We start from the raw sequence: 15,192 nt of genomic DNA, 5'->3' as shown, positions 1-15,192 counted from the left end.
AGAAATACATATTTGACTGTTTGAGACTCTAGCGACAAACCAACAGAAAGAAACGTCAATAAATTTTATCGGTCAACGCACATTTACTCATTAACAGTATAATGTCTGCGGTTCTGGAGGGAGTTTCCTGAAGTCTGAGAAAATAACCCTGATGATGTCATCGTGATGTCATCAGGGTTATTTAAGCTTGAGACTACAGATTTCTGCGTTACAAACTGGAGGTGTAGAGATTGAAAGAGGGGGTGTTTATCTGGACAGAGGATGGTTTACAGTTGCATTATGGGACATGTAGGAGCTTTTGGAGCGTGACCCATTACAAGCATAAAGTGTTAGGATATTTCATCCCTTCGTGCTTTGATGTTGTCTGTCGCACGTGCCCCCACTTTATGGAAGTGAAATACTAAACGTCTGGAGTATTAGTGTTTTTAAAGTCTTTTACCAAATGATGCGTAAATTAAATGCTGTGCTACATGGCAAGGTAAATATCAACAGAATAGGCTGGTATCAAAAAATCAAATTGTGAGGTGGTTTAGGCATCTAGTAAGGATGCCCCCTGGGCGCCTCCCTAGGGAGGTGTTCCAGGCACGTCCAGCTGGGAGGAGGCCTCGGGGAAGACCCAGGACCAGGGAGATTACATCTCCACACTTGCCTGGGAACGCCTCGGGATCCCCCAGTTAGAGTTGGTTAATGTGGCCCGGGAAAGGGAAGTTTGGGGTCCCCTGCTAGAGCTGCTGCCTCTGCGACCTGACCCCGGATAAGAGGTTGAAGATGAGTGAGTGAGTGAGTACTTAGTTGATGTACAACACTAAACTTTAAGATGCATGATGTGAGGTTTTAGTTCTGTAAAACTGGATTGATTTCTCTTTCATTTGCCAACTCAGCACAGAGGTCTAAGGTCAGGGCGACACCCCAGGAGCTGCTTTTTACACATTTACAAAATGCCGTTGTCTCTCCTGCATCATCTGCACCACGTCCCATTGAGCTAGCCCTCATGGGAGTTGACGTAAAGCATCTCTGCAGACGGTGGGAACATTGTGGAAATTCCTCAGCGTGCTGATGCACTGGTATCCCGCGCTCGCCGTCCCCCGATGCCAACTGGCTGACAGGCGCTGTTGGCACGCCGCCTGGGGCACTGGACGCATTAGCTGTCACCATGGGGACCGTTTGGCCTGGCTGGCCGGGACAGTGGCACAGTATGGCAGTCTACCCAGAATGTTTAGCCTCATACTGTGACTTACCTAACATGCCCTCAGTGAGGCCTCTCTCTGGCGCGGTGAGTCCTGCAGCTCGGCTGGTGAACGACTACAGAGTTAATACCATAAGGCTTCTCCTGCATCGACTCCAGTCACCTGCTCTGATCAGATTAGGTTACACAGTGCACTTGAATATGTTTGGGCTGCTTTCCCAGGAAAGATTAACCCTTCCATAAGACTCAATGATAAAGAATCCCCACTGAGAGAAATTTGAATCTTCTGTTTCTTTTTCCTTTGCGGACGTCACATTTCTTTGCAAGCCTTTAAGCTTGTTCACTGACAAGTTGGTGAAACTGAAGAGTGAACTGAGGTAACATGTCAATCACTGTCATCGTCTGTATGGAGTGGACATAAGCAGGAGGCGTTTTGGCTGTGTGTCGCACCTGTTTAGGTTAGTGGTTTCCCAGGATAGCTCTTCTAATGGGATTACTGCGCAGGGAGGGACGTCTGCTCCATGTGAGACGTAAGGAATTGAGGATTAGACTTCAATAATCGCTGGCAACAAGCGCAGACACTCAACGACGCAGGAGAAAGAAGACAAAGCTCGAAAAACATATAAAAGAAAACCCCTGTAAAGGCATATAATAACATTTTAGAGATGTCTAAGGACAAGCTGGAGAGCCTGGTGAAGCGCATGGAGGAGACTCTCTCGGAGATGGAGCAGCTGAAGATGCACTGTGGGAAGCAGAGCGAGGAGCTGAGCCAGCTGGTGGTGGACCTCCGGAGAGAGAACCAGGAGCTTGTGGAGAAGTACAACCAGCTCGCTGTGGAGATGAAGGAGGCCAAGGAGGTTATAGAACAGTTACAGGAGACGAAATATGCCTTTAATGCAAAGGAGAGGCAGGCGCAGAAGCTCAGCCGGCAGCTCTGAAGGCCACAGACGCAGGATGAAAACATGACTCTGGGTTGATGTGACCCGGGTGTACTGGAGTCCTGGAGGAAAACAAGACTGGACAAGGCAGATGGGAAAAAGCAGCTTGTTGTAGAGGATTTCTAAATACTGGGTGGGCATGGAGGCTAAACTGGGCACAGCTGTTTCCTTTAACATATAGCATTTTTTTTCTGTCTGCATATGTGTACATTTTAGGTTGGATGGATGTATACTTAGTAATTTGAATGTTAACTTGAATCCTGTGGCCCATGGGCTCCTTTAAAAGCCATGGATAGACTTAATGACCTGGAATCAAAACTGGAGGTCTCTCAGAAATGTGGATGTGGAAAATGTGGACTTTGGTTTGCAAAAGTGGGAAAAAGATTGTACACAAGGCATTGTGTTTATTAGGGTTCTATAATTAAAACGCCAACACACTTGGACACCAGGCGGCACTGCCCCCGTAAAGATTTATTTGATGATATTGTATTTAGTTGCTCAGTGCCCAGGAGAAGTGGTCGATCTTCTATTTTTGGTGTTTGTGGAGTCAAAGTGCTAAAAATACCTGATTATCCCTTCACACCCATCAACCTTGTGAGGCGTGAGACTTAAAGGTGCCTCCCTCCACTCGTGGTCACATAACATAGTGTTCGTGTACTCCAATAAAGTTTAAATCCTGCAATCCTCCTGAAACTGACAATCACTTAAGGTGACTAAGGCTGCAGTTAGATGTTTATTGGACCTGAATCCATTATTAAATGTGCTTGTTGGATCCGAATGCTCTTTTAAATATGTGGGTTTACCTTCTTCTTTTTTAACAAGTTAAATAACTTAATATTCAAGAACTATATTAAAAAAGACAGAACCAAAACCTCAAGTAATAGTTAAACATATTATTTTCCAACTTGCCGGGACTTAGATGAAACAATTGATGCGTTAGAAACAGGTAAACGGCTTGCTAGTTTATTTTAGTTGAAGGAAACAGGTTAACAGTTGGCAATGGGTTAGCTTACTTTTGCTAATGGAAACAGGTTAACCGTCGGTTAGCTTACTCTAGTTAACTGCAACACGTAAACAGTTGTAGGTTGGTTAGCTTACTTTTACTAATGGAAACAGGTTAACAGTTGGCAGTTGCTTAGCTTACCCTAGTTAATGGAAACAGGTAAACAGTTGGCAGTTGGTTAGCTTACTTTAGCCAATGAAAACAGGTAAACAGTTGGCAGTTGGTTAGCTTACTCTAGTTAATGGCAACTGGTAAATAGTTTGCAGTTGGTTGGCTTATTTAGTTAATGGAAACAGGTTAACAGTTGGCAGTTGGTTAGCTTACTTTTGCTAATGGAAACAGGTTACTTACTCTAGCTAACAAAAACCATATATATATATATATATATATATATATATATATAAAAGGTAAACAGCTAGCCTGTTTCTATCCAAAGGTAAGTGCACCATCAGCACCCCTAAAATTAGGTAATTATTAAATAATTAATTTTAAATACATATAAAAAAGATGGCAGGTAATCGTTTTATGGTAAGATGACCACAATTCTGAAATGAAACCGGGGACATTTCATTTTTGAAACTTTAAATACATACATACATACAAGTGTGGTATTGCTACTTTGACCTAAGTAAATGACTTACTCTACCACTGCTGGTAACGAATAAGCGTTCTTGTGCACTGTACAGAAAATATATTGCGGTATAAGTATCATCCATGTGCTACAAACCACTTGGATAATGCTGCACAAGCCTTTGGGAGAAACCGGATGGACATTCTAGGCTATACTATTTGGGAGCTATACATAGAATTTCTGTATAAGAAAATGGGAGGCAGCTCAATTTCTGTTTGATGGTCCATTGAACTTAAGTGGCGTATCAACTCACATAAGGCACATAAGTAGACACCGACTTTGCATCTCGGTTTGGACTTTCCGTCCCTTTAGAAAAGTTATGGTTACCTGTGAAGGGATTTTAAACATTTATACTGACTGAGTCATTCAGTCTGGCCTAAACATAGAAAATGATCATCGGTGTAACAAGATAAACAAACGTGTGGCTTGAGTGGGTTTTGGGGGCATAATTGGTGTTAAAACGTTTTTTTCTTGTGTAGAAAAATACCATGGCTCTCTACCTGTTTCACCTTTTCTGAATTAATGAATGAACTAAATGGTAGACAGTTAGCTCAAGACAAGTACACATTACACCCAAGATGTGTTTTTTAGCCCACAATTACATAATGCTGTACAATTTCAGCTGCTGGTGTGTTTTGTTTTAAGAAGCCAGTTGGTATGTTTGATAAAACCTCACCCCCTAGAGAGAAGAGAGAAGAGGGGAGGGGTGAAATAGTTTTGGGAAACATATACTGGCAGATGTTTAAACACAGCTTTGGTAGTGGCCATGGCGGTTTCCTCTTTAAAGCCCCAAGTAATTACGTTTCTATGTTGTTCTCGTGCAATTTTATGTTCTGATTTATACAGCAATCAAAGTGTGAAATTCTTTAAAGAGCTGTGTGTATTTTAGATCAGTCTTTTGAATGATTAAGGTCATAAAATGAAAGATTGACTTGAGGGACTGATCTAATCTGTTTTTTCTTTTTAACCCAAATGTTCCGGTTGTGGAGACTGCGGGCCCTCTGTAAACAGTTCAAAACATACTTAAAGGTCCCACGTATGGGAATTTTCATACTTGTATTTTGGGTTTCTAGAATGTATTTATATAATTTAATGTTAAACAAAAACACATTATTTTTCTCATCCTGTCTGTCTGAATGTTCACTCTCTGTCTGAAACGCTCGGTTTTAGTGCCTGTGTCTTTAAGCCCCTCCAGATGTTTTGATTGGTCAGTGTTTACGGGTCTTCCACATCTGCACTCATGGCGTCTCTGCAGCCGATGGTACAGAAGTCCTGACGGCTCGTTTGAAGGCACAGTTTCTGAATACGGATTGTGTGCATTTCGCCGTGGATTGAGCGTTTTAAATACTTTCACAGTATTTATATTTCACCTTAACTGGCATTATTATAAAAAAAGAAATACATGAAAATCTCACTTTTCTTTTGCTAGCACAGTTTGCAAAGTAAAGGGTCTATTTATTGAGTTTTAGTTAGTTTTAGTTAGTTTTTTGGTTAGTTTTTTTCATGTTATGTCTATGTTTAGCTAATGCGGCTAAACAGAACAATAACTGTGTAGAGATGAAAATGTGACTGAAATAACTTGACAAATGATGGATAGATTGGCATGAAATTTTGTACAAAAATTTATGGTACAGAAAGAAATAATCCTACAGACTTTGGTGATCCTCCAACTTTTCCTCTAGCACCACCATGATGTTGAAATCTTGCACCATCAGGTAGAGCTGCAACAATTATTCGCCAGAATATTTCAACAGAAAAATAATCAACTACAAATGTTCAGAATCAATTAATCGTTTAAGTAATTTGGTCCTCCTTCAATATTGTATTAAAACTGAATATTTGGGGGTTTTGGACGGACAAAACAAAACATTTAAAGACATCACCTTGGACTTTCAGTAACTGGGATAAGGGACATTTTTCACAAATATATGACATTTCACAGAGGATAAATGATTGATCTACAGAAAATAACCGGCAGATTAGTCGATAATAAAATGATCTTTAGTTGAGGATTTATTGTCAGGTAAAAAACGTGTCCAATACTTTGGTTTATGATCAAATACCTGCAAAACAACTTCTGCAACAGCCTTAAAGCTGTAGGCTCCTGTCTGTACACATTAATCATGAGGAAATAAAGCATCATGTCGACAAAACACAAGGATAAAATCATCATACTGAGTCCTACTAAACATACAATTCAGCTAACTTCTCTTTAGACAAAGTAAGGAAACATTTGGGGCCCACTTCAGCTAAAAATATATAAGCCATCCTGTTGTATTTTACCCAAGACTTTCAAGGACTTTGGATGGTTACCCTGGTATTACAGTACTGTGTGTACAGTGGGAGAACATTATAATGACATACAGCAAAGTGAGAATAAACCCCACGGAGGAGACACTATTATGGGGACCTTAAAAACAAACGAGCACGTTGATTAACTGTTATTTTTACAGTTTGAAATTACAGACTGCGCGTAAAGGATCCCCATCTCTGTCAGGAGGAGCTGCTGGGTAAAAAGCGCGCCGGTGACGCCGTGGAGTAGGTTCAACCGACGGGACTTTCTCTTCTTCTCTGGTCGGTTTCCTATTGGACGCAAGACAGATATAGAGAGAGTGTGAGAGAGAGAGAGAGAGAGAGAGAGAGAGAGAGAGAGAGAGAGAGAGAGAGAGAGAGAGAGAGAGAGAGAGAGAGAGAGAGAGAGAGAGAGAGAGAGAGAGAGAGAGAGAGAGAGAGAGAGAGAGAGAGAGAGAGAGAGAGAGAGAGAGAGAGAGAGAGAGAGACAGGGGCGCCCAGCCAGATAATCCTCCTCATATATCCAGGTCTCTGCAGCTCTTTTTTTCAGACGCAACTTGAAGTCAAAGCTCCCGGAGAGAAACCAGCCGTCAGTCCTGCTGCGCCCTGCACGGTCCTCCGCGAGGATCCACCGGCGGTTTGAGACCCCAACAACCCGCGTTTAAAAACCACCGAACAGGGTGAGTGAACTAATATTTCCAAGAAGGTTTCCTCTTGCGTCAGATTTCCTTTAAATCACAGTTATTTTTAAAGCAACAATCGACTTTGGAAGACGGAAATATTCATTAGAGGAGATGGAAAAGAAGTCAGGGAGAAGGGTTAATAAGAAGGTTTGTTTTATAGATTGGCTTAATCAAGTGAAGAAATTCATATCACACAAAAAGACAACATTAAAGGGACACAGTATGGGATAAAAACTAACCTGGATATTATGGAAGACAAAATAGGTTTAATACAGTTAGAATAAACCACAATGAGAGAGACAATCTAACAATACAGTCAATTTATCAGAGTCTCTACATAAATACGCCTTTGATAGTTTTTTTCCCACTCAGGATCCATTGATGGTTTTGTAGACTGACCAGGTGCCAGTGTACAGAACACAAGACACTGCATGCCCTCTCTGACTGATGAGAAATCGTTAATTTCAGTTGGATAAAAGCTTGTATAGCCTGAGGTTAAAGGCTTTATGAGGTGGTACAATACAAAGTGAGGGATGCAGGAATCTCACAAAGGCTTTTTCTAGTGGCTTCATTGAACTCAGGATGAAGAATATCATTTTTACTGAAGGGATAGTTGCATTTCTATGAATGAAGGTCATTTATTTGGAAAGAGAAGCCAAGTGAGCAGGTGGCTTTGGGTTTTCTTGCTTTGCTTGACTTTCTTTAATGTATTATTTAAGTATGTGTTGACTTTAAAGTGAGTTCAGTAGTTTTGAAGTTTCTTCTTGGGTTGAAGAACACTGAACACAAAACATGATATGGTCACCTAAGATTTATTGCTCTTTATATTTAAGGCCATTATCAGTCAATTAAATGAATACAATGACAATTCTGCATTCGGACAATAATTTAAAGTCATTTATCAAGCAAAGAAGTCAAACACTAGTTCCATTTTCTCAAATTGATTGCAGCTTGAGTTATGGAAACCTGTAATTGCATTTTTTAAGAAACGATTAATTGATTATTGTTAAAGGTCCCATATTGTAAAAAGTGAGATTTTTCTTTTCTTATTATAGAGCAGGTGGAGGTGCTCTATAAATACTGTGAAAGTATCCTGTACTGATGTGATGTCACAACTCTACATTATATAGGTAGAAAGTGCTGTTACAGTCATCCCCCTGCTGCAATGACGCAGAGAGCGCAGATGCAGAAAACCTGGAAAATCTGACCAATCCGAGCAGACTGTGATTTTTCAGGAGGGGTTCTTAAAGATACAGGTGCTAAAACAGAGCGTTTCAGACTGAGGGTGAACACAGGTATATTCAGACCATAAACTGTATAAAAGATGGACGTAGCCTCTCCGCCGGGGCCTGTTCTTTCAATTGAATCCAATCATATTGGCCTCTGGGAGCCGCCATCTTGTCAGACTTTCTTAATAAAAAATAGCATTGATGAGACGTTGGGTGGAGGGAGATACGTCCCTCTGGCTGACGTTTACAGATTTAGCCACATTAGCTCCACCGCCCAGGAGCTAGGCTAACAGAACACGTTACTAGATAAATAGAAGTGGGAGTCCAGTGTCTCTAGGGGATAATACACCGGCTCCGGGAGTGAAGTACAGGCAGCATTTATGAACTCTGATTTAAACTGATATGCAACACAGTACCATGCTCATATACTGTTAAACACCGACCCTCACGGCCTGAATCCTCCCGCTGCTCCAGATTAGCAACTAGTGTAGGTGTCATAGAGGCATACAGCAGGCTGTATTCAAGTCATGCTGCAAGTGCGGCTATTTAAGTAGCATAACTAGCTAACGTTAACACTGTGTGTTCCTCAACCATCTGTTTGTACAGTCGATCAAAGAGCAAACCATCTTTTCACTTATAGTAACACCACCACACGAATGATGGAAGTCCAGGTCGAGATGACGGAGTTAGCATGCTAATGATGCTAATCCTGACAACTAGCCTCTGAGGAGAAGTGAGGGCCAGACGCTAGCTGTCACTCAAGAGGCTGCGCCCCTAATTATTCATAATCTTTAACGTCCAATAAAATAAAAACTAGCCTGGTACAAAAAAAAATTCACCCCCCTCAGTGTTGTCATGGAGATATTACCTAAACATACAGACTATAATGTTTTTTTGCAAACAAGTCCTAAGTAGGTTCAATTAGGCTGTGAAAACGGTCTTTTTACATGGGGGTCAATGAGAAACTGCTCTATTGTCCAAACTACTCCTACTGTACACTTCTGTATTGGATCAACCAGGAAGTGGCTGTGGTGGGGGCTTGATTCAGACAGACAGCATGAGAACAATAATGTGTTTTTTTTAAGCATTAAAGCATTTAAACATGTTCTTGTAGAAACAGAAAATATAACTGTACATATCATGAATGTATAAAAATGAGCATGATAGGGGCCCTTTAATAAAAACTGATAATAGAAATAATGATGAAGTAGCTCTATGTGGTATCTGAACAGAGGCATTGAGGTGTAAATGAATGCATTTGGCCCAGACAGAAGATTACCACCCATGAATGATGACATCATTAAGTTGCTCAATTCTGGGCGTTTGTTGCAGCGAGTGTTTGTGTTTAGAGACGGATCAGACATGCTGACTGCCTGTCTTCTCTCCTCTATCACATAACCATCCCGCTGACTTCTTGGCCTGTGGGGCGTTCATGGCTGCAGGGTTTTACTGCCCTCACTGCCCAACATGTGGTGGTCATGGCAGATGGGGTCAGAGGTGGTTCTCTCTCTCTCTCACAAAGGATTCATATTTAGCTCAGCGGAGGGAAACCATAATGCTGATCTCAGAGGTGTGGCTGTAAAAAGGATGGATGACAATAGCATGTCATTAGGCTTTATTACACATGCTATGTTATCTTCAATTTTAGTGACTTTAGGGCTCCAACTAACTAACTGTTTATTTTAATTCTTAATTAAACTGGTTGTTATTTTCTCTATTAGTCATTTAATCCATTAAATGTTAGAAAATAGTAAAAAAAAATGTCACGATAACTAACTATTTAACTAACTATTCAATGAAATCATTAATTATACCGGCCATTATTTTCTCTATTTATCACTTATTCCACAAAATGTCACAAAATGTCACAAAATAATGAAAAATGTCACAATAAATCAGTAAAAATGAATACTTCCCTAGTCCATGGTGATACATGGTGAACGGAAACAACATATTTTGAATTTTAGACAACAGTCATTGTCATTTTTGCTTAAAAAAGATGAATAAATTGATTTGAATGAATGCTCATTTGTTCTGTTGATGGACTAATTGACTAACTAAACATCTCTAGATTACATCCTCCTCTGTGGTTTGAAAAAAAAAATCAGTAAAACAAATATTTTGCTCTCCTAAATCCTCTGTCGGACTAACCAAAAGCTGGAATTTATATCTTTATCAAACAAAGTTTTCATCAGACATAAACGGATGCAGCTGTTGATTTTCCGCCACTGTCGATGGCTGCAAACCAAACCGCAGAACACGCTGTTGCATCAATCACTGCTTTGTACGTTCAATTTGACGATCTGCTTAAACAAAATCATTACTGCTGCACACACTCTGATTTATTTACTTGGCCATATTTCAGGAAAAGCTGCAGGGCAACAAAGCTGATGTTTGTCTTTTATTGTTTTGTGTTTACAGTTGTTGGAGCGGATAAGAAGAGAAGTTAATGTCTCTTTCTGTCCCAACACATCCTGTTGTGTGTGTGTGTTGGCCTGGGTCTCACATCAGTTACAGTTTCCACTCCCGTTGCCTCGGCTTGTTGCTCAATGTGTAAAAGCCTCTATTAGTCACAGTGACTAACTCTGGATGTCTCCTCTTTTCCAGGGAACAATGAAGATGCTCCTGCCCCTGGTAATCCTTCAGCTGCTCTTGGCTCCAGCGCTCACGGTAAACTCCCAGTGGATGCACTGAAAATTAATACACACTAAAAACAAACAAGAGCTGAGACATCCATCTGTTTGTGGAAATCTGAATCTGGTTATAAACTATTTCAGGAGTAATGTAGAGCTGCAACGAATAGTAGATAGATCAACAGAGTGTTAATCAACTATTTTGATAATTGATTAAATGGTTGTCGTTTTTTAAGCAAAAATGCCCTAAAATATTCTTTCTAACATTACTGCAAACTGAACACGCTTATGCTGCGTTCACTTGTAATCGTAAATTGGGAACTTCCAACTTATGAGTCATGCTTTTAGTAAAAGCAGACGTGTAAAAGGAAGATGTGTGTGTGTGTGTGTGTGTGTGTGTGTGTGTGTGTGTGTGTGTGTGTGTGTGTGTTTGTGTGTGTGTGTGTGTGTGTGTGTGTGTGTGTGTGTGTGTGTGTGTGTGTGCATTTAAGCGGGTAACAAATAGGGGATAGACCGGAAGCACAGAGGTGAATGTGTGTTTACAAAAGAGCAAATTAAAAAAAATGTCAACACACACAGTGACTGTGAAAGATGGAGGCTCTGAAAGAACAGGCTCGCCTGCAGTTACATCTTACTGCCAAAGAAGACGAATTGTATCTCAGTTCTTACGGATTACAACTTTAAAACCTAATTGATTCATCTAGAAAATAAGAATAATCCATTTTAATTGTAAAAACCATTGAAATTAAATTGGATAGAAAGGAAGTTCACATTCAAATCAATGTAGTGGCGGCCATTTTTATGTGTAGCGGCACAATGTCCGACTCCTTTCATTTCTATGGTAAAAAAACGAATGTGTGTTCACACAACAAGTGATCACCACAGGAGGTAATATAGTATAATGTTTAGAGTTTGCTTTCAACTGTATCTCACAATCTGCTTCAACAAATGGAGTCTACCCAGTTAATGTTCAGAATTAAAATTTTTCAGACCACTTCAATGATATCTTGACCACGTTGACTTAAAAAAAGAGAGAGAGAGTTTCAAAGACTGTTCTTGACCTTGAAAAAAGCTATGACAAGAATTAATGTTGAAACTGAATGAATGCGTGTGAAAGCAAAGATATAGCATGATAACATAGGTCAATGTTGATTTTTCCATTGTGATGAGTGTATAAACTGCTGTGTTGGGTTCAGGTGCCCAGTGTGGATCGCTGGGACACGTGGGGTCCTTATGGAGAATGCAGCCGGAGCTGTGGCAGCGGAGTGACCATGAGAACCAGACGCTGTATCACCCTCAGGTACTTGTGTCTGTCCATCTTTAAAGTGTAATTCCAGGCCAACTATTGACGAAAAAATCCGGTAGAGTCGCTAACAGCTGGACGTGGCTAACACTTATTAGCTCAGGGGAATGCGGTGAAGGTATAAAAATATTTTTTTTTTACCACTAATACTGCTCAAAATAACCTCTGCAGTAGCATGATAAGAGTCCTTACACAGAAAACAAAGCACCAATGGGCTCCTTCCTTTTGGATTGACTTTGATAATCGACTTTAATGGACTTTACTATGAGAGGAGCTGGTACAGGGGCCAGTAGGTAAGTCTTTCAAAATACTCTTTTAATAAACTCTGGGTTCACTTACTACGTTTTATGTGTAAGGACCATTCTTCTCATGCTACTGCAGAGGTTTGGTGTTATTTTGTGCAGTATTAGTGGTTAAAAAATATATTTTTATACCTTCACCGTGCTGCCCCGAGCTAATCAGTGTTAGCCACGTCCGGCTGTTAGTGACTCTACTGGATTTCTCCGTTAATGGTTGTTATGCAAAAAAATTATTTGATGTAAGTAAATGCCGAAAAAGACCATGGGATGATTTTAAGCCTGAATTACACTTTGATGCACCAACATATACATAAACAAGCCTGTATAAACACAAAAGTCACAGTCAGCTTGTCTTTGTGAGGCCCCTGAATACACACACTGGGTTTTTCTTTCCCCCTGTGTGGATAAAGCTGATTGGGAGATTCATGGGCACAGACTGTATCTTGATTTTAAAAGAATGCCTTGAAGTCACAAGGACGTGGTCTTGTCTTACATCCAAAACAGACTGCAGGGAGGGGCACCTCAACATTAAAAGGACTTCTCTTCCCTGGGTGTTGGCTGCCGATGAGGATCGGATGAAAAGTGAACATTTCTATCAGCCCTTTTTTGGCTGACAAGAGTTCAGAAGTGGTTTTTAAAAAAATCACTTTGGTGCACATGTTTTTGTGTCATTTTTTTTAATATGGTTTTGTCCATTTTTTAGGTTGGTTTGTAACATCTGGTGTTGTTTTCAGCTACATCGTAAATGTTCTGTTCATAGCTCATACTGCTGGAACCCAGCTGGCATGCAGCTTCATGTAATCTATAAAGTGATGTTTATGCATTAGGTGGTGTGTTCACGTCACTCAAAATCCTGTATGTGTGAAGTATTAAGAGCAAAATCTAATGTAGAAAAATGCCTGATGTGGCTGATATATCAAGACATTATTAGATTGTTATTGATACATCAGTGTGGAAGCAGCATTTTATCGTTGTAACTACTTTATTTACATTTAGGTGGTTTAGTGCAGTTGTTCTCTCCAGTGGGTCACAAGTTAAATCTGAGGTAAAGATTATAAAACAAGTACATTTTTAACCCTTTAGTTGTAAAAAATATAGTATGAAATTGGGCCTCAAAATGTTGTGTAAATTAAATAATCTGGGGATTCTCTCTTTTGTATCAAAAAAGTATTTTGTATGTCGATCGCAGGCCCCTGAATTTAATCGTTTTGTGGCAAATAATCAATATAATATCGTACCGTGGTGAAAGCTGTGATTTTCACCCCTACAATGTGGGTGTGTCTCAGTTATTGAGCAATAACTGATCGGATTAAGATAACAAAACATGATTTAAAAGGACAAGTGTGAGTACTTCTTCCCCCCAGGCATGATGATTCTGTGATGAGCTGTTTCTTTAACATGTCCAAACAATTTTCCTATTCACCTTGTTTGATATTTTGTTGCATTCATAGGCAGGCAAACTGTAGGAAAATGTAGTTCTATCCTGATCTCCAACATGTCCGTACAGTCAGTCGGTGAGTCTGTTCTCCCTCTTTGGCTGGATGATGAATAAAGAAGCCCCGCCCACTTATATCTAGATGGATGAACTCTGTCATATCTTGTCTGCCAGATTCACACCTTTAAATACTATGATTACACTGCTGTTGACTCATTGCGTGCTTTACAGGAACTCCTCTTTTGCCCAACATTCATTTTGGCTTAAATTATTACCTCATAAACTATAATCTGTTTTTATTTTCTCTAATCAATGATTTAGCTTTTCTGTTACGTGTCGTTTTAAATTAAAAGCGCTGTTTTGATGCTCCAGATGTTTATGTTCCGCTCAGGTGAAAAGTTGAAGGCTGGAGGTTGTCACTCAGTGTTCGGACATGTTTTTTAGTTTCAGTTTTGGCGCGCTGACAGGAGCGTGTCTTGTTTTTAAAGCTTCAGGGCAGGTAATTTTGGAAGTGACTTAATCACGAGTTATCAGCGTGGCTGGAAGGGAGGGTGCAACAATCTGCTGTCTCACGGTTCAGCGACGTGTGTGCAGATGTTTAGGGCTCAACAGTGACGGTGTTGAGGCTTCTCATGTTGCTGAGAGCTGGTTTTTTTTTTATTACAGGCACAGATTAAAGAGGAATGCCACTTAATGTCAGAGCTGAAACTTGTTATTTCTGCTCTCGCAGACAGTCTGAGCTGGATTTGCATACATGTGCTGCAGTCTCACCTTGTCATTAACTGTTTCTGTGTCACAATGATGACCCATAAAATGTTCATGGAACTTCAATCAGAAAATTTGCTAAATGGGGATTTTTATAGCGCTCATAAGCATTCCTGAGAGGAGTACCATTCTGAAAACAGTAAAAATGTTTTCTGTGGCTCTGAATGAGATTTCTTAAATCTGAACAGGTCCCCCAACTTCATTCAAATTGCAAACCTAAACCCCCAGAATACATTTAAAACTGAGTGAATTAACATATCATATCAGGACTGTTTGATTCATCTCAAGTAGTTTCACAAAGTTAAAGCAGATAAATTATCACTGATGACTTTTCTTCTCGGTTAAGCGTTGAAAGAAACTACTTCACTTTATTATTCTGTCTCCACATCAGGATTAATCTATAGAAACATCATCCTATAGTGTCTCATATCGATGCTTCATTTTCTACATACAGGGCTGATGGAGGACACAACTGTGTGGGACCAGAGAAGTCTTACCGCACCTGCAACATTCAGGTGAACAAACAAACCTGCAACAAATTCACTTTCCAGACATTGTATTTTTTTTTTCACCAAATCTATTTAAAGGATATTTCACTGTGTTTAAAACCTGTAATTTGACGTCTCCTTCCTGTTGTTCCACTCAGGACTGCCCCGAGGGATCCAAGGATTTCCGTGAGGAGCAGTGCTCCCAGTTTGATGGGATTGACTTCCAGGGAAAACACTACAAGTGGCTCCCATATTATGGAGGTCAGAAGCAAAGTCAAAGTAGTAGCTTTTGATCATAATGGGCATA

General features: G+C 40.2%; 1 protein-coding gene across 1 annotated transcript in view; it reads left to right on the top strand.

Moving 5' to 3' along the window:
• Positions 1-6,611: 6,611 nt before the first annotated feature.
• The window catches only part of paplna (papilin a, proteoglycan-like sulfated glycoprotein), a 28,256-nt gene continuing 19,675 nt past the window's right edge, over positions 6,612-15,192 (top strand). Inside the window, exons 1-5 of the mRNA XM_083924073.1 lie at positions 6,612-6,730; positions 10,570-10,632; positions 11,792-11,895; positions 14,852-14,912; positions 15,044-15,146. Coding sequence (XP_083780199.1) covers positions 10,576-10,632; positions 11,792-11,895; positions 14,852-14,912; positions 15,044-15,146 — 325 coding nt within the window. The 5' untranslated portion in view covers positions 6,612-6,730; positions 10,570-10,575. The remainder of the gene's footprint in view (positions 6,731-10,569; positions 10,633-11,791; positions 11,896-14,851; positions 14,913-15,043; positions 15,147-15,192) is intronic.

Source organism: Echiichthys vipera (genome assembly GCF_963691815.1).
Source record: "Echiichthys vipera genome assembly, chromosome: 12".
NCBI lineage: Eukaryota > Metazoa > Chordata > Actinopteri > Perciformes > Trachinidae > Echiichthys > Echiichthys vipera.
Note: the sequence above shows the minus strand (reverse complement) of the source record. Positions and strands in the feature narration are given on the sequence as shown.